Below are 25,754 nucleotides of genomic sequence, written 5' to 3'. Positions count from 1 at the left end.
GAGGAGCCCAGGATCATGGGCGGCCGGTCTCAGGAATAAAGCACAGCCTTGTCAATGTTTTGATTTGGACATTGTCTCAAACTGTCAAAGTTTGGATCCTCAGTCCATTCTCTGGAGAACCCCAAATGCAGCCACCATGTATCGGTGAAGCTCTAGAGCAACGGAGCAATAGAGCGAAAGAAGGCTCCCTGTGTGGCCATTTGTCGTAACTCCAGGATGCTGGTCACGTTTGGAGAGGGAAAAATGCCCTGGATGTAATTGAAGACACCAACAGAAAGGCTCCCATCGAGAGCTACTGGGGTCAGCAGCTTGTTGCCTTCAGCAAGGACATTGCAGCCGAGACAGGAAATGCTGCAGTGACAGCCATTGCCCATGATACTGGTGATGATGGTGGTCTGCTGGGTTGGGAACTGGCTCCTGCCAGTGCCCTGGTGGGGGATTCTGCGTATAACACTAAGGATGAGGTATCTGTCCAGAGACCAGATGTCAGGGTTGGAAGAGTCCAGGTCAAATTCTTGAAGGACTGCCCTTTTCTCCCAGAGAATAAGCCTGGGATGTGACTCATATTCAGACCCAACAGGCACTGGGTGTGGCCCGGCTCTTGCAGAGATGGACCTTCTGAGGGAGTGGGCTCATGGCCATGCTGATGGACTCTGAGGAGCCCAGCTTCCCCAGCAGGACCAGGGTCAAGAGTTTATGATGCCTCTTCATGCCAGTGCTGGATAAACCAGAGACAGATCTGTCCAGTCACCTGGACTGGTATGTGGCCTTTGTCCACCAAACCCATGCCCAGGGTTGTGGTGCACTGGTGGGTGGCCAGGTCTGTGGGGAGAACAGCCCTGTCTCACTCCCAGCCTGTGCCACTGTCCAGCTCCTCCGAGCCTTCAGGGGAGGACAGATGCAGTCAGAGCATGAGAACCTCCTCCCACTCCGCTCCCGCATGAGGCATGGGGTGGAGAGAGAGTTTGGAGCAGGAGGCAGGCCCCTGCTGGCATGCAAGCTCTCATTCCTTCTTGTGTTGGATGGTTCATTCTGCAGGTACCATGTGGTTTTGGGGGGGAATACGCAGATCAATGACAGTGTCCCTGCATCTAAGGAGTTGCAGGTCTGTAGGGAAAGCCAGATACCCATCCAGATCATTGCAATGTGCACTAGAATGTGAGGATTGTACTAAGTGCACAGTTTAATATGATAGGCACTAGCCCCATGTGGCTATTTACATTGAAATGTAAGTTAATTGAAATCAATAGTGTTACAAATTCAGGCCCTTTTTCATAGTAACCAAATTTCAAGGGCTCTCTAGCCTCATGTGTCTAGTGCCTACCACACTGGACAGTGCAGGTCTGGAAAATTCCTTATGTGCCAGCATAAGCCACGTGATAATGCATGTGAAGAGATGAAGTTATATTACCCATAAAGTAAGGCTGTTGGGGAGGAGAACATGAGGGGGCATATTTAATGGTATTTCAGAGTAAGGGCCAGGCCTCCTTTTTCGGGGGTTGGGGAACTGTTTATAGTTTGGATATATATAGAGAGAATTACATGAGCACAGGTTAGAAAAAACATTTCATAATCCTGGAGCCTACTATTCATTTAGGAGTTGAAGATGATGTGCTTATCAGATATGATTTGGAGAAGTCAAAATGCCTGAATTATAGTTTGAGCTCCAGACACTAATTATGGGGATGTCAAGGCTGTTGTTCATTTGTTTGTTTATTTAGATTAATTCCCATACTGGGACTTAATGGCTTCTAAGAGTTCAGATTCCGCATTTGTTTATTGGAGATAAAAATGATCTTGTTCGTTTTGTTAAATTTTTTTGCTTATACATTAGTCTTTGCTATAAAACTATAACAGGCTAGGTTTCCAGGGGACAGAGACTGTATTAAAATTTTTATTTCTCCAAAGATGCTAGCACAGTGGCCTAAAATAATGTGCTGTGGCAGGTAGGATCCTACAGTACCAGATAGGATTCTACAGTGAACTTCAAGATTCCTGCACAAGCCTTGAGTGTAGGTGGAAGCTGTGAGTATGACGGAATCATTGTTTTCCTGGTCAGGTTGGTTATAGAAGATTCCTTATAGCAGGCTGAAGAGAGATTGTCCTGCTGGCCTTGAAGAAGCAAGCTGTCATGTTGTGAAAGTGCCATGTTGTGGAAGACCCAAAGGTGGCCTCTGGGACCAAGGAGCCAGCAAGAAAATGGGGACCTCAGTCATACAACCATAAGCAACTGAATTCTTCCAAGAACCTGAATGAGCTTGGAAGTGGACCCTGAACTTCAGATAAGGCTGCACCTTGTTTTCCTTCTGGTGAGACTTTGAGCAGAGAACCCATGTATGCCAGGCTGAACTTCTTCCCTACAGAAATTGTGAGATAATAAATGGGTGTTGTTTTAAGCCACTAACTTTGTGGTATCTCAGAAAATGAACTGGAAAGCTAATTTTTAAAACTAATAGAGCGCACATGCAATAAACGATAGTTCAGTTTAACAGGCTGCTCTTCAAGGTTATTTTTAAGCTTAGATTTATTCATTCAACAGTTGTTGAATGCTTACCAGACCCTGGGGATATAAAGATGAGATGGTTTATGTGAAAGTGCTTTAGGAGGAAAAATTCCTGTAAAAATAAAATATGGCAGTGTTCCACCCCCAGGAAACGCTGCACAGAAATATTTTGTTGTTTCAGGCACAGGACATCTAACAGAGGTAGTTTTAGCTTTTAATGCTTCTTGGTGCCCTCTGGGATTTGCAGTTCAACAGATGTTGGACCTGAGGCTTTTCCTCCCAAATACTTTCTGTCAAATTCTAGACTATGGACATTTCAAATGAAAGACTCTGAACCTGTTAGGTGCTCTCAGGAAGCCGTACCATGAAGGTGGCAGACTCTGCATTGGAGAGCCGCCTGAAGGGACACCTGCTCAGGGGGACGTCCCAGACAAAGTCATACGTCTGGCCCAGGAACTGAGCAGTAAGCCAGATCCTACAGGGCAGTCAATTTAATTTAGTCGAAAGTCTTCTACAAATAACCACTGGACCAATAAAGCAAAATATCCAGAAGAAACTGCTCTGAGGAGAACCAGTGAAGCCATTTAAACTCTTTCAAAGGGGAGGCAGTGAAAGAAGGCGGCAGTTAAGGGAATTGTGTTTCCTACCATCTGCAGTTCATCCCAGGGGCACTAGTTGAGTCCTAACCTCTTCTGGGCCAGGTGTGGGAGGAGAGGAGTCTTAAAAGTACAAACTACAGGAGGTAAATGGAACTGCTCAGGTCAGAGGGCGTGAGGGCCACAGCCCGCATCCTGGCCCCACCCCCAAAGGAGTATAACAGTGTCCTCAGCCAACTCTCAGTTTGAAATCTTTCCTTCTCTCCTTACGACACCCTCATGGAGAACATTCCTTCTGCATGGCTCACCTCTTTACTGAAACCTCCAGGGCTAACGGTGGCTCCCGCCGGCCCAGCCTCCTTTGGCAGCGAAACAAATTCTAGGATCAGTGTTGGGGATTGAATCGTGTCCCCCACAAAGACATATCAAGTCCTATTCCCTGGTCCTGTGGGTGTGGATTCATTTGTGAACAGGATCATCAAAGGGTTGATAGAGATGAGGCAAGCCTGAAGCAGGGTGGGCCTGACGGCATGCCTGCAGTTCTCACGTGCAGAGGAAACTTGGTTTAGTCATCAGTAGCAGCCAGAGGCCAGAGAAGGGGAGAGAGGGGTGGTCATGTGATGGGGCCAAGTTGAGCCACCACCAAAATGCTACAGGCTTCGGTGGAGAGCATGGCCTGCCAAGACCTTGAAGCTGGTCTTCTAGCCTCCCAAACTAAGACAATACTTTTCTGCTGGTTAAGCCAACAGTTTGTGGTATATGCCATAGTAGCCCTGGGAAACTAAGAAAATCAGAGAAGCAGTCTTGAACAAAGCACATGGCCATTTTCTTTCCTTCCACCCAAATGTGGCAACCTGGTTAGACAATGAAAAGGTTGATACTGAAGGGTTGCCAGAAGTGAAATCCAGAAACTAGCGGCATCCCAGGAGGTAGAATACAATAAAACTACCAGTCCTGTACATGGATTGGACCCGAATAGAAATGTTCATTTACTCCTTCTAGTCCTTCAATTTGGACCATGCTGCTTTTTTTTCCTTAAGATTTATTTTTTTCATTCCTACCCCATTCCCCGTTCCTCCTGTTGTCTGCTCTCTGTGTCTATTTGCTGTGTGTTCTTCTGTGTCTGCTTGTATCTCATTAGGCAGTTCCAGGAACTGATCCTGGAACTTCCGGAGGGGGAGAGAGGCGATTACTCTCTTGTGCCACCTCAGCTCCCCTGTTCTGCTATGGCTTCCTATTTTCTCTCCTCTGTGTCTCTTGTTGCATCGTCTTATTGTGCCAGCTCTCTGTGTCAGCCGGCACTGCTGTGCTGGGCGGCTTAAAAGTGCAGGATGGCTTTCCCACGCAGGGTGGCACTCCTATGCGGGGCTGCATTCCTGCGTGGGCTGGTACTCCATGTGGGTCAGCTTGCCCTCAGCAGGAGGCCCTGGGCATCGAACCCTGGACCTCTTATATGGTAGACGGGTGCCCAGTTGGTTGAGCCACATCTGTTTCCCATGGACCACACTGCTTTTGACTCTCTCTCCCTTTCCTCATCTCTTGTGGCCCACAGAGAAGCCCAAAAATTGCAAAATGAAGTATGATTTATTTCAATATGCTTGGGTAAAATAATAATCTACCACCTGGTGTGTAGGAGCCCCTGGTCATCTCTTCTTCATCCCTGCACTTACTCTTCTGATCAGCAGCAGATGCAGGTACTTGGGGAACACAGAGAAAGTGCGGAAAGGAGCAAAAGCGATTAGCTTTAGGCAAGGTGGCAAGGTCCAGAGAGGACCTTTAAAAGAGAAGCCATGAGGCGCATTCCTGAGGCAGGCCCTAGACTTTTATCTACTACATGGATTGCAGGTGCCAGACCTGTGATATTAACTCACTGACTGTGGAATTTGGATTTATCATCAGAGAAAGTGTTGAGTAAAGAACAGCTTAAACCTCCTTCAGTGTTATCTGTTTCTTTGTGCGGGCTTTGGTAATGATGGCCAAGGTCTTAACCATAATAGGGAAAAGGAAGATTTCCCCCCTCATCCCTCTAAGCACATCGCCAACAATGGAAACATCTGCAATATGGGCCAAAGGCAGGAGGCTGTTAGACCTAGAGAGGACAACTTCGGAAGGGAGAGAGCTGCCCTTATTTTATTTCCCCTTCTAGTTCCAGAGACTAGCTAATGATATTTCCTATGAGACTAAAAAAAGAAATCTGCGAGACACGTTGTGAGCTCTTCATTTAATAATTATTTATTGAAAATTCCTGCACTGTGAAGTCCTGTGCTATGTCCTACAGATATGCCATTATCCCTGTGGATGAATTAGATGCAGTTGGCCCCATGGACAAGGTGGAGGCTTGTGGCTGGACCATACCTAGTGAAACCCCAGCTTTTGTACTTACTGGTAGTGTGCTGGTCGGAAAGTCACCTCTATGCATTGATTTCTTCATCTCTAAAACGGGGACTGGAGGGACCTCAGCTGTGATGGTTGAAAGTTTTTGTATGTTTTGGTATAAACTAGGGCTAGTCAGGGTCACAAAGGGGAGGATAGCAGGGAGGTTTCCTTTTCTCCTTGGGCTCCCAGGTAGACTACTTGTCTTGGCTCCCCCTCACGGTTGGGTGATTCTGCTCTCTGTGACTGGGTTCTGCTTATGGAATGTGAGTAGAAGTGATGTTTGATGCTTCCAAACCTGGCCCCTAAAAATCTCCTGCATATGATCCTCCATGTTTTTTCCTTCTCTCTGGAATGGAATGGAGACAATGTTTGGAAGCCATGTGTGAAGATGACAAGAGTTCTATTCTTATTTTCACCTGCCCCATTCTACTATGTTAGCAAGAAATAAACTTCTACTCTCTTTGAGTCATTTTTGGGTCTACTTGTTATAAGAGTTAGCCTATCCTAACTAATTTTTACATTAAATGGGACAATGTCTGATTGAAAAAAACCCACAAAACTTCACAAAGTATCAGACATGTAGTAAATACTGACTGCATGTTAATTTGTTTTTACTACGATTCTATTAGGAAATATCAAACAAAATACACATTCTAAAAAAGACTATGTTCTCATTTATAATAGACTATAGAGAGACTGAAAATAAATAGATTAACTCACATGGTCCAGGGACAAAAATTTTAAGAGGGCCTAGGGTGTGATTTTCTTCTATTATTCATTTGGTTAAGGTCCTATGAAAGATGATATGATTTTCTTTTAATAATCAATGAGTTATTTACTTAATTTATATTTCAGAGTTAGAATTAATGAACTTTAATTTTGGATAATCTTCCTAAACTTAAATGGAGTGAGAATTGAGGTGATGGCAAAAAATGTATGCTTAATATGTAAGTGCATCTGAAGAAGTAGGTTCAACAGTTAAAGAAAATCTCCCCCTTTCTCTCCTCATTTCTTCCCTTCTTTCAGTCTGTATCTATTTCCTGAAACTTCCTGGGCATATGATGTTCATTGTATTTGAGCTCAGTTCTCAAGATTCCCATCTTGTACTTGTTGAAATGTCTTTCCACTAAGAATCAATATGGAGAAGCGGATGTAGCTCAGTGGTTGAGCACCTGCTTCCCACATACAGGGTCCTGGGTTCAATCCCCGGTACCTCCTTAAAAAAACAATACAACCAATATAGTCAATATCTTCCTGAGTCTGTTCAGATCTGGGGAGAGCATTTTTCTAGCTTTTTTTCTATCCACTCTTTCTGCCTAACTCTTTTTGCTCCATTAGACCCAGAACTGACATTTTTATTTTCTCTACCCTTTCCACACACTTGACAATTTGTGCTTGATATTAGATCTCATTTCTCCTTCCTTCCTTCCTTCCTTCCTTCCTTCCTTGCTTCCTTCCTTCCTTCCTTGCTTCCTTCCTTCCTTCCTTCCCTCCCTCCCTCCCTCCCTCCCTCCCTTTCCCCCCCACCTCCCGTTGTCTGTTCTCCGTGTCTATTTTGCTGCATCTTCTTCTTTGTCTGCTTCTGTTGTTGTCAGCGGCACAGGAATCTGTGTTTCTTTTTGTTGTGTCATCTTGTTGCGTCACCTCTCTGTGTGGGCGGTGCCACTCCTGGGCAGGCTGCACTTTCTTTTGCCCTGGGCGGCTCTCCTTACAGGGCGCACTTCTTGCACGTGGGGCTCCCTATGGGGGGACCCCCTGCATGGCATGGCACTACTTGCGCGCATCAGTACTGCGCATGGGCCAGCTCCACACGGGTCAAGGAGGCCCGGGGTTTGAACCGCGGACCTCCCGTGTGGTAGACGGATGCCCTAACCACTGGGCCAAGTCTGCTTCCAACATTTCATTTTTAAAAAAGATTTATTTATTTATTTATTTCCCCCCTCCCTCTCCTCCCACCCTGCTGTTTTAGCTGTCTGTGTTGTCTTCTCTTCTCATTTTCTCTCCTCTAGGATTCACCAGTATTCAATCCTGGAGACCTCTGATAGGGAGAGAGGTTCCCTGTCAATTGTACCACCTCAGTTCCTGGTCTCTGCTGTGCTTCACCTTGACTTTCCCCTTGTCTTTCTTTTGAAGCATCATCATCTTGCTGCGTGACTCACTTGCACAGGGCACTGGCTCACCATGCGGCACTTGTGCGGGCACTTGCATGAGCACTGGCGCACCATACGGGCACTGGCATGCCACGTGGGCATGCTTTCTCTTCTTTTTCACCAGGAGGCCCCAGAGATCGAACCCAGGTCCTCTCATATGGTAGGTAGAAGCTCTATTACTTGAGCCACATCTCATTTCTTTAAATGGCCCTAGATCTTATTTCTTTAAATCTGCATCTATTAAATATACAGCTGATTTCTAGTTTTAATCACAGCTTTGAGAAAGCTTTCAAAATTTACTGAGTCACTGATATTTTAAACATTTTTTATAGGCTGATATATGCCAAACACTGAGCTAGTGACCATGGATATACACAAAAACAAGAAATGGTCTCTGCTTTCAAAAACTTCACAGTCTAGTGGGGCATAGTCAATGCAAAAAGATAGTTACAGTACAGAACAGTAAATATAATGGTTATTGAATAGTGGGACTTCAAGGGAAGGGAACACTGTCCTTAGAAAGAGGAAGTCAGGTGAGGTTTCACCAAGTTGATAAAAAAAGTGCAAAGTCCAAATACGCAGGAAAGGATAGAGGAGAAAAGCAATGACCAAAAGAAGTCAAACACGGGGAGCAGATCTGGCTCAAGCAGTTGAGCACCTGCTTTCCCACATGGGAGGTCTTGGTTGCAGTCCCTGGTGCCTCCTGAAAACAAAAACAAACAACAGACAAAGGAAAAAGCCAGCTCAGGGGAGCCGATGTGGCTCAGTGGTTGAGCACTGGCTTATCCCTGGTCCTGATATATAAAAAAAAAAAGGTCTAACGGCCTCCGCTTGATCCCTGCCCTGTAACTGACAGACTTCATTACCTTGGGCCAGTTATTTAATTTCTTCTTTGTCTCAAATTCTTAATCTTTAAAATCAGAAGGATTATAGTACCCATTTCATTGGGTTGTTTGAAGTTTAAAAGGGTTAATATACTAAAGTGCTTAGACTCTACTTCACACATAATTAGCCCGAAATAGCATCAATTAACATTTTTTTGAAGGATGAGGAGGCATTAATCAGGCATATGGAGAGAGGAAAGAAAGGGTGTCCTAGGTCATGGAAATGTACAGAGGCATGAAATATCATGATGCTTATGGAAACCTGCCAGGCCCTCCCTTCAGTAGCTCAGAAGGGCTAGCTAAGAGGGTAGCGGGAGATGCTAAGGTGGAAGAAGCAAGGCCGGGTCAAGGAGAACTGTGTGTGCATGTGATGAGTTTGGATTTTATTTCTCAGTCAGTTGACCCATCTGTTAGGAATTGAACCATGTCCACTACAAAAGACATGTTTAAATCCTAACTCCCTGTCCCATGAGTGTAAATTGGATCTTTGAAGAAGCTAAGGCCAAACTGAATCAGAGTGTGCCTTAATCCCATTGACTGAAGTCCTTATAAGCAGAGGAAATTCAGAGATGAACAGTCAGCAGAAGCCAGAGGAGAAAGAGAGAGATGGCCTGTGAAGGAGGCAGAAAAGCATCTACAAGCCAAGGAATGCTCAAGATTTCTGGCAAGCTATCACCAGAATGCTACAGACTCTGGGAGAAAGCGTGGCCTGGCAATACCTTGACACTGGACTTGAGGCCTCCCAGACTGTGAGACAATAAACTCCTTTTGTTTAAGTCAACCACTTTGTGGTATTTGTCATAGCAGTCTGGCAAACTAAGACACTACCCTAGATTCTCTATCCCTGTCTACCCATACTTGACTCTACTCAGGTTCTTTTGAATCACCCTATAGCCAACATTCTCAAGTTCCTCATCCCTTACCCTTAACACATGCATGCTGAACGTCTTCAACTTTGATGGCCGAATGTTATGGGGGAAATACTAGCCCTCCCTGTGAGGCTGATAAAACCACTATTTATAAATGGTCTTGGTTTCACCTGGGTCCTGCTCAGCATCACGATTATGCATTTTACTCTTTCGCATCCTCTCTCTTTCACTTTGCTCTTACAGACTATTCCAAACATTCACCACTCCCCTAAGGACACTTGCCCAGGAGCCCACCACACTCTCTGGTAGCTGTTAGCTGGTGCCATTGTTTCCTAGGATGAAATTACTCTCTCTCCATATGATTTGCATTAACTTCCAGCTGGCCTTCACCTACCAGTGTGTTTATACCCACGCTTACTCTGCTTGGTCCATACCTCTGTCTTGTCCTTGACTCTGTGGTTTTCTGATGTCTACCGAGATCTTGTTCTATTAACTCTTTCTGACCCTTTCTGTGTTTTTAATTTCTTCCTTTCTCCTGGTCTCTTCTCTTCAGACAATAAATATACTCAAGTTTTTCTCTTCCTATAAAATCGTCAGGACAAATATGGCACCCTGTGGGCCCCGTGACCCTGCCCCTCATCTCCTGCTCCAAAACTCACTGCTGCTATTGCTTCAGGTGTGGCCATTGGTGACAAAGTGGTGATAATAACTTGACCTTCAAAATTATTGATGAGAAGAAGCCTCCTGATGGGAATAATCTTTCTGTCTCAAATAAGAAAGAGCAGGCATGAATTTATCATGAAGGGCACGTGTTTTTAAAATGTGCCATCTATAATTAGGAAAAAAGGAACTTCAGTATTTTTATACTCATATGAGTATCGGTAGCATGTCTCAATAGAAACAATTGTCCAATTTATATGAGAGCATTTGGCTTTGAATGACCTATTTTTTCATTTTAAACACTGCTTTTCTAGAAAGGCCCAGTCAATCCCAAAAGATGCACTAAAACATTTTCTATTTCTTTTTATATTAGGTCTATTTTTATTAAGATATCACTGAGCTCCAGGGGAAAGGAACTGGGAAAGAAGTATTCCTTCCCAATCCCTTAAATATATATAAAATATTGGAAGATTTCAATTGTTCCAGGAGTTACTATGTAATGAAATGGAAATGATTTCACAACAGATAGGACATGCAGCTGTGTAGAAGCATGTGTCAGTTGTACACCTCATTATTTGGGAAAGTGGAATCCTGAAATCCCATGCGGTGAGTGTATCCTCACTGAAAAGGAAATCTGAGCAAGCAGGCTTGATGCACAAGAAGATGATGAAGCTAAAGGGAATTTGCCTCCTTCTTCATTTACTGTTTATATCTTGGCACCCCTAAAGAAAGCAATTCTTCAATCATCTAATTAGGCTGTCACAAATTGGGAAAAAAGAAGATGAAATAAAAGAAATTCTATTTCAGTCTAGTAGTGCCCTCTGATTCTAAAAGTTGCTTTGATTTCATTGCACATAGGCTGTGCAAATGGCCTCATGTCTACAAGGATATAGACTGATCTTTTGGCAGGATTATCTTAACCAATGCCTTATCTTAACCAATTATCATAACCAAGGTTGGAGAAAGTTACCTGTCTGCTCCAGACATCCTAGGCAAGGCCTTGTTCCTTTCCAAGAGAAAGGAACATTTTAGATTCTCTTTTATGCTTGCTTTTATGCATTTAGCTATGTTTGTGCTCAATACTGCTATTACTGTTATTAATGCTTTGCCTTCTTAATAAAATAAGTGAGAATTTGTCTAACAGATGAAAACCATAGGTCAAGTGTGCCTACAGGACCTGATAATCACTTTACCCAAGCTTCCCTTGCTCTCTCTTTTCACACACAGACATATACCCTACAAAAAGGGGTATTTGTTACTTTCTATCAAGGTATTCAGAAACACAAGCTTATACTCAAACCATTTTCCTTAGACCAAACTGAGGCTCTACCTTTCTCTCCTCAGTCAACAAATGCTAGCAGGTTCAGAATGTTTTCGATTAAATCTTTATAGTAAAGTAAGGTATCAAATTCTCCTTGTAGCTCTGCCAACAAAAGATATAGCACCTAATGTGAATTAAATCTGATGTAGTCTATGGTTTTTATCCTTTTAAGCTTCATTTTACATGTAGAATAATAATGTTCAGTGCCCTTTCCAGCATAAGCTGATGATCTGCTAGGCTATGGCTTGTGGTCATTTCCACCAAGCCCTGTGCTTTGATGGCATCTGCCAAGGAGCCTGGATACTGCAAGATGGAATCTGTCTAGAACTGTGGCAAAGGCAGTGTGACTAATAAGAATAAAGCAGAAGCCCATAGAGCTCTAAGAATGCATTATTTGCAGACGAGAAAGGGAAAACAACAGGAAATTTCTAGATAGGGGAGTTCCTTGATGTAGCAAATCATCTGAGAAATATGAGCCTGTAGCTTGTGATTGTCTTCACACATTATGATCTGAGCCCTGATTCCATCAGCTTTGTGAAGATGCGTTCTGTACATTTGAACAAACTCTCCATCTCTCTTTGTCTGAGTCCCTGGTGAGATGCATTGCTTTGGAGAAGAGAGAGCAAGGAAGAGCCCTAAACCCAAGAAGGTAGCCAGCTCAATCTTTAAGAAATCTCATTTTTGGTATCTGAGCATCAAGCAAGCGAGTTAACAGAAGCGTATGTGGGTGAGAACCCAATGGTAGAGACCATTTCTTGGCATCTGGGGAAAGGGTGTTTGCAGGGGTATGGCAGGGGAGAGGGAGGGTGAGGTACCATGTGAGTCTTTCTGACCCTAAAGCCTCACCTTTGTGATACCTCTGCTCATAGAACTCCTCCATCTTAAATAGTGTTTCGGATATACAAGAAATGCCCCTTAACAAACTACACTAGAGAATTTAGATGTTAGCCCACTACGGGAAAATGAGAGATATCCTTGTGAATCAATAGTTATTTTCTTGACCCTAATATGACAGTTCAATCAGAGGTTTTGAAATAGGAGTAAATGCCATCTCTAGCAGCTTACATCTACTTTGTAAAATTAAATGCACAAAAATTTAAGCAAGATGAATACTTGTCTTAAATGACGAGGCCTCTGCAAAGTGTTCAGCTTCAGATAGATGCCGATCTTCTTGAATAGTGAGTTTCTGGAACCCAAGGCATGCATGTATTTAATCAAATAAACAGTATTTAATTGTGTCAGATTAACAAAACACGTATGTGGATTTTTAAAGAAGTTGTATTGGTGTTTACTAAAAGATTTGGGAAGTAGGAACTTTTTGAATGTCACCATCTATCAAAATATATGGACAAGTATAGAGAGATGTACATATATAAGGGAGTTTATTGGAGAATTATTTGTAATGTTTAAATCTAGAAAGGAGACGTAATGGTATGCATTGTCTGATAGGCTACCCATTAGCACGAGAAAGAAAGAAGCAGCTCCCAGAGTGGTAATATGGAAAGGTTTATCCATCTAAGAACAAATGCTTCCAATTTGCTGAACCCAGGGTCAGTAATGGTGAGCTCACAGACAAGGTCCATGTACTTATGCATTTATCTAAGATATATTATGATCTATTTGTATAAAAAGAAAAAAAAATAAGGCGCATGTATGTACATAAGCGTCTATATCGATGTGTGTGCTTTAGATTCAAAGCTATAAACAACTGACTATGTTTGGAACATGAATTGAGAGATTAGGTCAGGAAAAGAAAATTCAATATTTCTCTTTAAAGCCATTTATATTGTTTGAATTTTCCACATGGGCAGGAATTTCTTTTATATTTAAGACGTATTCTTGAGCATGTCATTATTCTTTTTGGTTTGCTTATCAACTTTGGCTTTATTCTGCTTTTGATTCAGGACGCATGCAGATAGATTCAGGACGCATGCAGGCAATTTGTCATGCAAATAGCATGACAGACAAGCAGAAAGGAAATACTGTAAAATCTCCCCCAAAGGGGTTGACATTTCCATTGTGTATATGATACATGAATTTTCTCCTATATATCCTCCAGCCTGGTTTTCATGAAGCTGGGGAATACTAAGCCTCATCTATTCAATCAGCCAGTATTAATTTGTCTACACTGTACAAAACTTCTACACTGAGAGTATGCAGATCCATTTGACGCTATGAAGCAGGGCTCTTCTTCTAAAGCAGTTGATTGCATATATTTCTTTTTAAGTGAAGCAAATAAAAATTAATAGAATTCATGGAATCTTTTGGAAATTTCCAGTGATATCTTTAGCTCAGGCATTAAACACGTGGCCACTGGGCCAAACACCACCCTCTTGCCCTGAGTGTGTCTTGACTGAGATTTTAAATAAAGATACATAACTAAATATACACGTGTATTTATCTGTCTCTGAATATGCATGTGGGTGTAAAATTAAAATCTAGTTTTCTTTTTACTATGGGTCATGATTAAAACCATTTGAAAACTACTGTCCTCATATGTGGTTGGAGGAGCTTGGGCCTTTAAAAAAAAATTTAAGGATTTTTTCCCCACATTTTTTCACAAGAAGCTACAAGCATTTACATTATAACCAGCCATGTTAGAAAACTTCCAACAGGTACTTTGAAAGGAAACAACCAACGGCCACTACTCACCTTCGATGTGTGAGGAAGCTACCACTGACGTGTCCCGATCCATCACATCCTGGCGTGGGACATGACATACCTTCCGTCTTCACTGACTTCCAGGAGAACTGGGAGCCATTGAGGTACCCATCCTTTTGCCTTTTGGCTGCTAGGGGGCACCCCGACGCACTGCGGTGGGAGGCATACTTTCCAGTTATATGACCCTGACCATCACAACCAGGAACTGGACATCTGGATAGCAGATAGATGAGATAAACTTTATTGTCTTGCCATCATATACCTGGTAGCCTCTATAACAAAGTCAAAATAACCTGACATGAAGAAAAAAAAGAACAATCATGCTCTACTGGCTAAGAAAAAGGAAAAGAAAGAAAGAAAGAAAAAAAAATACACTAGAAAATGCCACCTAGTGGAGCAATTAAATATTTCATCCTTGCACGAATATTCCACAGAACGCTTTTCTGGAACAAAGTTTCTATGCTTTGTGAGGAATGACTGACTCCAGCACATAAAAAAGAAAAATTTAGTTGTTACAGCAAGTGAAATACAGGTGTCTATTTAAAAGACACCAATTTGGACAAAGTAATAGCTTTTATGATAGAAAAGTGCAAAATTGAAGAGTTGTAGATTTTTAAAAAGCCAATTTCATAAACCTGTGTTTTTCTGAAGAGCCAGAAAACATTTATTTGGTTAGCTGGGCTCCACAAAGGCTGTAAAATCTCCTTCCAGTTAGAAAAGATTTTAAGCATCAGAAATAATATTTAATTAAAGCTCCTAGTAAAAATAGGTTAATCAGTGCTTTCCAAACTTTTCTGCTATAGGTTATGTCTGGGCGCAGAGGATATAAAATGAAAAGCATAAAGCATATATCTCAAAGACTGTAGCAATGGGACAAGGTGCCACTCAGATGTTCCAAAGTTTCTGGATTTTGCCTGTACTTTTTTTTAAATGGCGAAGTTTACATTCTATAGAATTTGTTTTACTTATTTTAATACATTTTAATTTTAATTAAATTTCATTTTATTTTAATTAAGAATTTTCTCCAAAGACACTGAGTAAAATTCGAACTTCAGGTCTGGAGGGCACCTTGTTTATCTTAGGGTTCTTGGAGGCTCAGGCACACCAAGTCCAGTCCAGGCAAACAAATGCCCCAATTTGAGCAGCAGGGGGCGTTCGCCTGTGGATGCTTAGTGTAAGCCATCTGTCTCAAGTCCTTTTTTTAGAACAAGGCAGCATATAATTAAATGAATTATATAAGCCAACAATCAGTAAAATATTCATTTCCAACATCATATTTAAATACCTTCATATGATTTCATGAATCTGCTTTTCCTTCTGAATTAAACTGCTTATACCACCAAGGAGTAGAGGGAAGTTTCTTGTGATCCTGGTTACTCAGAACATTAGCTGATCCTTCAACCTATCGATGTTTACTAGCCTATTATTGGCCATCACTTGTAATTTAGACAGTTCCTTTTGGCTAATTATCAGATATGCTTTGGCATCAAATTGGTGGTGACCTTTATTTGACCTTCCGGTTTATGTAAATTTCAAAGAATGCTCACAAAAACTCGTTTTTTTCTTTACTCATGCTCACCAGCTTCATTTCAACATTTAAAATTGCCCCACATTAGAAGCCATGTCGTCTGTGTTTCTCAGTCCCATTGGGCACTCATACCTAATTGGCTCTTGATCTTCTTTGTCTTCTTTGCTTTGTGCTATCCTGATGCCACTTTTCTTTGCTCTTGGGCAACCTGAAAGACTAAAGAAGAAAAGTATTTTCAGAAAGCGATCGTGCACTGTTAAGTCTGACAAGCTTTCTTTGACAACTGATGTTGCTTTGACTTGATTCTCTACAAAAGCCTTTGTTTCTTGGCATAAAAAATATATATCTGAGGAAAAGGTGCTGTTGGATGCTGTGCCCCTGTGCCCTCTTAAAGCCTTTAGACACTGTCAATCTCCTTTCAAGAAGAATTAAGAAACTGGGTGAGCTGGGATGCTTGAGACTGAGAGAACACTGATCACCTTGTAGAAATAGAAGGGTTCAGAAAAGAAGGCTGGAAAACGTTTTGTTGTGTTTAGAGACATAGAGGGAGAAAACAATGAGAGTCCGAAAGGATAGACGTATCCGCACAAAAAAGGGTTAAAAATTAGAAAAGAAAATGTAAACCACCCTGCTTCTCTTAGCACTTGATTTCCTACAGCCAGTTTCCCAAGAGCTTCCTTCTCATAAATTCATGTCTTGGACAGGAGGGCTATCTTCCAGTTTAATTGAAGTACAGACCTCTGGTTGTATCTGCAGAAGGCACAGTGGACGTTGAACATGCTTATTTAATTTTCATGTTTTGGGGTATAGAGGCTCATATTTATTTAAGGAAAGTTTTGAGCTGGTACAGGGTAATACTCTTACTCAAAGATCAGTATATCATAAGGAGGATATACAGACTAAGCAGGACTCTTTGCAAAGAATTAAAGAACTGGAAATGAGACCAGAACCAGAAATTAGAAAATTTTCTATGATCCTATAGAAATTGAAGCCCTCACACTGACGTTATAGCTATGGCCCAGGTAGGATATAGGCTGTTTCTTCATATTTCTGAGCTTGCAGTATGTTTTTTTCTTATCAGGTCTGACTTCCTTTTATTTTTTTGTTTTTTAAATGAAAGAAAAAAAATTTTTAGGAGGTACCAGAGTTTGAATCCAGGACCTTGTACATGGGAAACAAATGCTCAACCCCTGAGCTCCATCTGCTCCTCTGGCCTCTTTATAAACATGCTGATTCTCAGGTAGAAGAGGGACTTATTTTCTCTAAAGGGAGGCTTCTTCCCTCTTTAATCAGCCCTTGATGATCCTCTTTTCCGTAGAATTCCAGCTCTCGGCTGGAAAGCAGCCATCTCCCAGGCAGAAAGGGGCTGCAGGGGCTGTGCCAAGGCTTTCCTGGGCTCGGCGCCGCCATGTCCCTAGGGCCAGGCATGCGATGCTTTGGGCATCAGGATGAATGCCAGGGCATCAGGATGAATGCCAGGGCATCACAGCTGGGCTCCTGCTTGTGCCACAGCTGACAGCCACTGAACTCTCCCTCTCGTGGAAACACAGTCCAACAGCCCCAAACTCTGTCGACTTTGTATCTTCCTCCTGCGACTTTACCCATCTCCTCCTTTAAGAAAAATACGAGAAAAGACAGTGTGCCTGAGCTGGCTGCTTCCTGCTACCTTTATTTCTTGCCTCCCTTGTCCAGTAAAAAACAATTTGAAAGCAGTGCCTGCACTTGTTGCCTCTACTTTTTACCTCCCGTTTACTCCTCTGGCCCTTGCACCCATGGCTGCTTCTAAGACAGACTTCCGCAAAAACTGCCCTTACCAGGGTCGCTATGACACTGAAATCAACAGACAGATGTTTGGTTTACTTTTTAACCTTTGTACCACTTGCCCATATGTAGCACCTCAGAATGCACCTTCTAGCGTGAGTCTGTAGTCTGGCCCCCTGCTTTTCCTTTGCACCACCTCTTATCCTGCCTCTTTCGTCACCCTTCAATTGCTCTGGGCGGAAGTGCATCAGCTTCCATGTCTTAAGCTATTTGTTGATGACTTTCAGACCTATTTTTGTAATCCAGACTGAAATGCAATGTCTGCATCTTGTTGACTGCTGGATATGTCTACTTGGATATCCCAAAGCCTCCCTCAACTTATCATATGAAAAACTAAGCTCATCATCTACTTCACCAACCCAGACTACCTTCAATTCTCATCTGTTCCCTCTTAGTGAATGGCACGATCATCTAATCATTCACCCAAGCCAGAAAATTGGGTTCATCGCATGTGTATTCAATTACCACGCCCCGTTTATGTTGGTCTAAGCATTTCTGAATCCATGTCCATTGACATTATATTAGAACTGGCTAGCATTAACCCTGAACTGCACTAATGTATTCTAAGTTTAAAGTCTTTCAGTAGCAACTTACTTCCCTTAGGATACGACTACATTTTTTTGTATGGTTTATAAGGCTCCTTAATGTCTGGTCCTGTCAACGAATCCCCATTGTTCTCCCTCCACCACCTTCTTACACCTTCTGTAATCACACTTTATGCTTTTTCTCATCTCCAAATCTTTACATATGCAGTTACCATCACCTACTCTTAGATCTCTCGTCTGCTTACCCATTTCCATCTGTTTGAACTCAACTTAGATCCAACTCTTTCTGGAAGACTTCTTTGACCACCCCACACCATTTTGAGAACTACTTCTGTGAGTTCTCACAGCAGTCTCGAGTTAGTCATTTGAGAATTACTCACACTGTAATATAAGAGTCCATTTACTTATCCCCTTGCCCTCTAATTGTCTGTTACATGAGCATATAAAACACGTAATCTAATGCCTTGCACAGAATAAGTAAGAGTTAAATATTTGTTGGGTGAATGAATAACAGGATTGGGCTGATATGGGAATTATAGAATCATGCCTCAGAATCCCTGCCTTTTCCACCTTTTCCCCATAACTAAGAACCTAATTCTAGGATAGGGAGAGAAGCCAAATTCCTATGAATCTGACCACAAAAAACCTGGTCTCCTTTTTTTCACTGCTTTCACTTCATCATGAATTTAGGAGTAAGGTGTAACACTGGCTCTTCACTAAGATCAGAGCTGGGAATGATGATAAAAACAAACAGAAACAACAGAACAACAACCATCAACATAAGTTTAGACCTGGCTCCAACAATAATTGTTACCTTAAAGAGGCCTTGACTTAGCAGAACAGAGATTCTTTACAGAACTATTCTGCTAAGAGAAGGTTCTGGGCAGCCACCTCAATCAAGGCAGCTCTGAGTGTTAGAAAGAATATGAAATTTGGTATCAGATGGGCACACTGAAATTTCAGTTCTGTCACTTATCAGCTTTGTAGTCTTCAAATTATTTACCTTCTCTAACCCTCCATTTCCTCACTGGAATTTATGGTGCATGAAACATTAAAAGCTTCATATAAAAACTACACGTGGCAAGATATATTTGTGATTATATTATCTATATTTGTGATTTCTTTAAGATTCAAATTTGAACACAGTGGAAAGTACTCAGGCCCAGTTTTCTTCTTCCAATTCTGAGCAATGTAGAAATTTCATTCTGTAGAATTGTCCCTGGCAGTGTGTGCTCTGCGAGTGTGGGAGAGGAATCACATCGTTTGTGGGGGTGTGAGCTGTGGTTCCAAGCATCTGCTCAGGGCTAACACTGAGCTTTTAGTTTTTTTAGTGTTTGGGCCCAATTTCCATTTTTAAAAAGTGTTATTCTCTTTTCACTCCAATCCCTTGAGGTTGGGAACATCTTAATTATCATTGTTCTAGGGATGTACTATGTGTTCAGTACTGTATTTACTAGAGTTCTAGAATTCTGGACTGACATTTTGGGTTATGCTTTAAATAATTAAAAATTGCGTAAATAGGAATTGTATTTGGCACAATTTGCTATAATTGATTCAGGGGCTCATTATATATCTGTACCTATATTTGAAATTTTATAAGTTTTGAGAACACAGTATGCACACTTACAGAATTCTTGCCTTTGGGTAAAAGGGAAGGCCAGAGGGCTGGAGTGCATGTGTAGCTCACAGGCAGGAGGGCAAGTTCTAGATTAAGGATGAACAGCAGGTACAATGGAGGATTTAAGAGAAACCGGAGACTTTGGGTTCTCAGGAAAAGGCGTGGTCAAAATGCCTTATCGACTCCAGAAAGATAGGGTCCTGGGCAGATTGTTAAACCAGAAGCCCAAGTTTCAAGCAGAAGCTGACCACATCACTGAACCTCTGGCTAAAGAGATCTGCAGCCTGAGTGAGGGCTGATTCCATTGAGGTTAAATCAGTGTCAAGTTAAACAGGCTTCTGGTAGCTCCTTTGGGGAGGAGAGACATCTTCTAATTTTGTGACTAGGACCCAAGACTTCCCAAAGGGAGCCTTGCTCCTTTAGTTTTGCCCTTGAGTTTCATTTATCCTGGCTGTGTCTTTGGCTTTTTCAGTAAATATCGATTTTTCCACTTCACAGCAGACAAAGCTTTTGGGGTCCTTGCTTTGACTCCCCAAATCACATTGGAATGGAGTAGGTAGACATAGTCAGACCCTTCAATTGGCATCCCAGAGACTTATATACTGCATATTATTAAAAAAGAGTGAAATGAAAGTGTCCCAAGGAGGACAAAGAAGTTCAAAGCATAGATTAAAATCTCTGTAGCCCAGTTTCCTCATTGCAAGTAAGATAAGAATAATAATCTCATAGGCTAGTGAGACTATGTGCTGAATGCTCAGGACAGTTCTTGGTCCACAATAGGCACTTGATACATTTTTGTGTTTTATTATTATTGAATATCATTCTACCTTTGAGACCATTCTGCAACCCTCCGAGGTAGAGCTGCGCTCTGGGGCTGTTAGGGCATCCCAGTGGGAAGCCAACTCATAAGCATAAACGTTTGTGGAAAATGCAGACTTGACTTCTACACTGGGCAACAGCTTTAGGACCTTTAAGGCTCTTGCTATTTGTATGACCGGTAACAAGGCAATAGGAAGAATAAATCAGAGACGACAAGAAGGACAGCTAGGTAAACCTTCCTGCTAAGACCGTGCTGGGGGTGGGGATGGGGCACTGTGGGGACATGTCCTCATGTCCTTGAAGATTTTAGAAGAGTAGGAAGGTCTTGGTGAAGCGTCAGAGAAAAGAAGTAAAGATGACTTTTGAAGGGAAATACGACCTTTGAAGGGAGGCTTAAGGAATGGATTTGTTGTTGCTTTTGAAGACAAGGGAACAAGATAAAATCTAATAATGACTATAAAACATACAAATAGCTTTACACAAAAGCTGGTAGACAGAAGGTCTCTATCTTCACGGAAGACAGAAAGGGAAGGGAAAAGCATTTGACAAAGGATATTGAGAGAACAGCACATACAGTCTATTTTTCAATTTGTTAAATTGGATTTAGGAAAGTTTCAGATATTACAGAGAGACTGAAAAACACTACCACTGTTAAAAGCAAACACAAATCAAGTCCATTTATGATAGTTCGGGAAAGTCCCACTTTTCCAGGAGGAAGCAGGCTGTATATGATATTGAAGGACCATTCTGGCCATGTAATTCTATGATGAGAAATGATCTTGAGTCAGAAAACCTGGGCTTGCATTTCATCTCTCTTCCTTAACTGCGCTGATTCTCAGTTTCCTCAAGTGCAAAAAGAAATGAAATTATCTAACTTCAGTGTGGCTGTGAGGATCACGTTGGAAAGCACACTTTCTTAAGTTCCTAGAATTGTGTTTAGTAGCAAGCTGATGCTACGCTACACCTTCCTCTATGACTGTAAAATTCAGGAGTAGTGAACATCCTGGAATTGTAAATAGAATTTGAATTGTGTGCATTTGACCTGGGGGTGGGAGATAGAAAATACATAAATATTCACAGATTCTCAGAGTGGATATTTGGCCATTTAAAATGTTAAGGATCATTGTTCCATGACTTGGCTTCTCATTGTAGCCTAGAAAGGGAGATGAAGACACTTTGGACTCATGTAACTGACTAATTGTGGCACAGGTAAAAAAAAAAATAGGTTAATCAACTATTGTCTAAGTAAAGTTTTCTCTAGAGCTTGCATTGACATAAGTCCCTTAATATCCTCAATTTTCCTGGGAAATGGACAATAGGAGACTAATACCAAAAGTAGTATTTCTACTTGTATTTATGGCCATTGAGAATCAATATCCCTCGAAAAATTTCTTTATTTAACTGTTGGCTTTGGTCTTTCTGCAGGGGCCAATTTACGGAAGAACTTTGCTTATTTATTTAACTGTTGGCCATTGTCATTCTTTAGTGGCCAGCTTACATAATAAATGTTCACTGAATGTAGCACTTTTGCTTAATAAAGTGTTAAACCCCATTCGAACTTCTATCTGAGAGAAATAATATCGTAACATACTCATAATATGCTAAAACCCACATAGGACTGTATATGGTAAAAATTTGCCATAAAATCAAATGTACTTTCCAGTTTATGGATTAACTCTGGTAGTATTTACTCCAGACAAAAACCATGACTTAATTTTAAGCTTAAATTATATTTTAAGCACAAGTTTATTCTATCTCAATGCTTAACATTCTAAAATATAAGTGAAATGAATAAGAATGTTTAAACAAAATTATGACTGAATTTACGTGATACCAACTTCCCTCCTCCCCTCAAAAAAAAAAAAAAATCAGTAGAAAAAGAGACATTGTGGATGGGAAATGACCAGTAAATGTTTGCTTTTAATTGTGCAGACATGATATGATATTAGAAGTTCCGGCGATGTGAGGATTGAGACATTTCCAAGATAAATTAAAATGAAGAGTAGTATGGAATATGCTTGACTTTTTATAACTAACTGGAGTTCTATTTTTTCTAAATTTTATTTAATATAAATCAGTAAGCTTACTGTGGCAATCCTTTTTGGAAGTAGTTGCTTACTCTACATTCTTATTCTACATTCAAAATCTAGTGGCCAGCTTTGGATTGTCTGGTGAAACCAGGAAAACATGAAGCTAATAGGACTTCTCTTGACTGTATGGTCTATGGCAGTGGCTGTATATTGGGGGCTTTTCCACTGCCCACTTTCTAATCTGAAATCTCCAAGAGAGGAAAGGAACAGATGTTTTATAATGGTTTCTTTAGTTGAGTGAGTTTGTTATTGTTAGCGACTTTAATTTAAAATGGGTCCTAATTCAGGAATGTTCTTGTCCTTACCTTGGCATTGATTAGTTGCTCATAACTGAACTTACATAGTTTATTACGTAGATTCATGTATCTAACCAAAGGTTTAGATCCACTTTTGTATAGACAGTGTACCAAAAGAGTCTTTCAGTCTACTTCTAACTTAGGGCCTGGCAGAAAATAAGAGTTCATAAAAGATTCATTGCATATCAAACAGCATAACTTAAAAAATCTCATATGACGGAATAGCTATGCTAAATTTTAGACTCTACCTTCTTTTAGGGAATGAAGTGTTTAAAATTTGTAGGATCGAGCTGTATTTTTTCTGTGGAGTCCAGCTCTGTTGATCGCTGCTCACGATAATTGTACAGCTTTGAGGCGCAAATCTTGATATTGAGAAATCAACTCTCAGTGGTATTAGAGTGTTTGCCTCTCTCTGACTGTTCTCAGGAATCTTATAATACACTGAAAGTATTTCTTTTCCCATTCTTTCCATTTAGAAAGCATACTACTGGATTACTTTAGAAAGGTTTCTCACAGATGGAACAACTTGTACCAGTGGAACCAGAGGAGCCACTGGTATTGGTGTAGTGAGTTTGCTTCCCAAGTAAGGCTGTGATTAAGACAGTGTTGCTCTATGTCTCCAAGCATCTCAGATTCTTAATTTCACCAATGAAGTCTAACTTCAGGCATGCCCCAAAGTGAGAAAATATTCCTGTGCATGGATGGTGCTGTTGTTTAAATAAGAAAAGAATGGTTTGGAAAAGAGTAAGAATATCAACATACCTTCGATGAGAAGCATAATTGCCAGTAATATGTCCAGAGCCATCACAACCAGGCGTGGGACACCTACAATTAAAAATGTAAATTGGGTAATTTATTTGAAGAAATAAAATGCCCCAAACAGTTAACTTCTTCATTTATTCAAAAAGCAAACTCTCTTTATTCCTTAACCTCTCTACTTGAAAGAACCTAAATTGAGCTGGAATTTCCCTAGCTCAGCTGGGATAGTGTCCCTTAATTACAACTATCAGATACAAACCTTTGACTACCTTCTTCCTTCTAAAACCAATGACACTCTCCAGAATGATCATGAATTTCAGCGACTGCTAGGAATCCAACATTCTCTAGGGTGTATGGCATTCCCGGTCACTAGGTACTTATTTTTAAATCTCTTTTCCCTTCAAACACCCCACATTTGCCTTCCCTTATTATTGCTTCAAATTTAATCAAGCTCAGTTATAACAGGGCTGTTATGCCAATCCACATATGAAGCATGATTTATACATTTAAAAATAATACGCAGTGGTCAATGAAAATGGCCTTTGTGTGAACTTTCAACAGCAGAATTAAAAAGGAATTCCATTGTACTGACTCTTTAGAACCTTGGTTAACCTGGTTGGCACCAGGCTTCACAGTATGCAACAAACCCATATCCTAACTGCAGGAAGGAAAAATAAATAATCTTAAATTCTCGCAGGCTGTCACTGTGTGTTCAGACAGGTTTGAGTTTCCTTAAAATCTTTATTACTTCTAACTGCCTTGAGTAGAAGATAAGAGACTTCGCTCAATTAAACAGGTCATGGCAGTCAAAATACTCAGAAGAGTTTATGCGCATCTACACTGCATCTGTTTAAAGACTTGTCTATGGAATTCCATCCACTTTCTTAATTACTACCCTGCCATTGCTTTAATGGGAGAGATTTTTTTTAAAAGAACTTTTTACTTATTGTCTTTTAAAATATACCATCTCATGAACAAGCATAGCTACTACAAAGACATTTTCACTTCAAACTATTTCAGTTGCATTTACACCCACCATGAATTAAAAAGTTAATGATAAAAGTTAAGAAAAAAAATTCTTCTTTCAATTAAATTTGTAACTCTCAAAAAATAACATGACCAAGTGATTTAGTAGGTAACATGACTACCTGGTAGTTAAACTCTAATCATGCTCCACCCTCCTCATTCTGATTCAATGGACACCTGACTTCTCAGCAAGAACAAAAATCACAGATTTAAATATTTAGTAAATACATACTACTGCAGAGAGATTTCAATTTTCAATTTACTTTCCACTCAAAATATCATCCTTAATATTGAATATTGAGACCAGGCCAGTACAATTATTTGCTTACAGATTGGCTTTCTCAAGATAAGATGAGAGTATCAATGAGTGGAATGGAAAATAGAGTGAAATTGGATTAATTTCAAGTGTATGAATGTCATATTTTGACACTGGATGTATAAACAATTTTTGGGTACTGAGAAAGATTCTAAATTTCTTTTAGTCCTCAGGAAGGGTTCATGATTCTAGATCTCAGGGTATTGAAACTGGTATTTGCCATGTTGTATTGACGGTTTAAGATTTTATAGCCTGTACCATTGAGAATTTAAAAAAAATAATAACCGAATGAAAAAATAATAGAGAAATAGTTGGTGTGCTCTTATCCATGCCCTTTAACTTAAGTGGAATGAGGATTTTAAAAACAGGAGTCTGAGGCAGAATAAAAATTAGGTAATTTATTTATTTTTTCAATTAGGTATTTTAAACAGAGTTTATCATTGCCTTGGTTTTGTTAAAGTAACAGCTGTCTATATACACTTCTAAGAAAAGTTTGATCATAAGACTGTCTTCAGTCAAATGCTAAGTAATTATTTCCTAAATAATAATGTATATGACAGAATTTACCTACTTTTCCAAATGACATCTTCAGTGGATAATCCCCAATCTCAGAACACTTTCATGGGGAGGAAAGTTTTTGAAAGTAATAAAAATCATTCTGCCCTAAGAGAAGCTAAACTTCAGGCAAGTTTCTGTTTTGTGAATTTATTAAGAAACATAAATGTTTTCTACCAGCCAATAATATACTCTGGGCATTACTTTTTCCTTAAAAAAAAAAAAAAAAAGACTTAACATCTTAATTTAAGTACTTAGTGCAAACTCACTTAAAATTTATTCATTTTAATATGAGAAAAATTTTCTCTTCTTTCTTTTTGGCAGGGGGAGGTTGGCATATTCTAATCAAATTTAAAGTGTG

General features: G+C 40.6%; 1 protein-coding gene across 46 annotated transcripts in view; it reads right to left on the bottom strand.

The window, feature by feature from the left end:
- MYT1L (myelin transcription factor 1 like) overlaps positions 1 to 25,754 on the bottom strand; it is a 616,195-nt gene that overhangs the window by 55,067 nt on the left and 535,374 nt on the right. For all 46 annotated transcript variants that reach the window (XM_058287946.2, XM_058287952.2, XM_058287963.2 and 43 more), the window contains 3 exons: positions 23,500 to 23,562; positions 15,681 to 15,764; positions 14,012 to 14,233 (listed from right to left, as the gene is read on the bottom strand). In XM_058287946.2, coding sequence (XP_058143929.1) covers positions 14,012 to 14,233; positions 15,681 to 15,764; positions 23,500 to 23,562 — 369 coding nt within the window. The remainder of the gene's footprint in view (positions 1 to 14,011; positions 14,234 to 15,680; positions 15,765 to 23,499; positions 23,563 to 25,754) is intronic.

Source organism: Dasypus novemcinctus, chromosome 25 (genome assembly GCF_030445035.2).
Source record: "Dasypus novemcinctus isolate mDasNov1 chromosome 25, mDasNov1.1.hap2, whole genome shotgun sequence".
NCBI lineage: Eukaryota > Metazoa > Chordata > Mammalia > Cingulata > Dasypodidae > Dasypus > Dasypus novemcinctus.
Note: the sequence above shows the minus strand (reverse complement) of the source record. Positions and strands in the feature narration are given on the sequence as shown.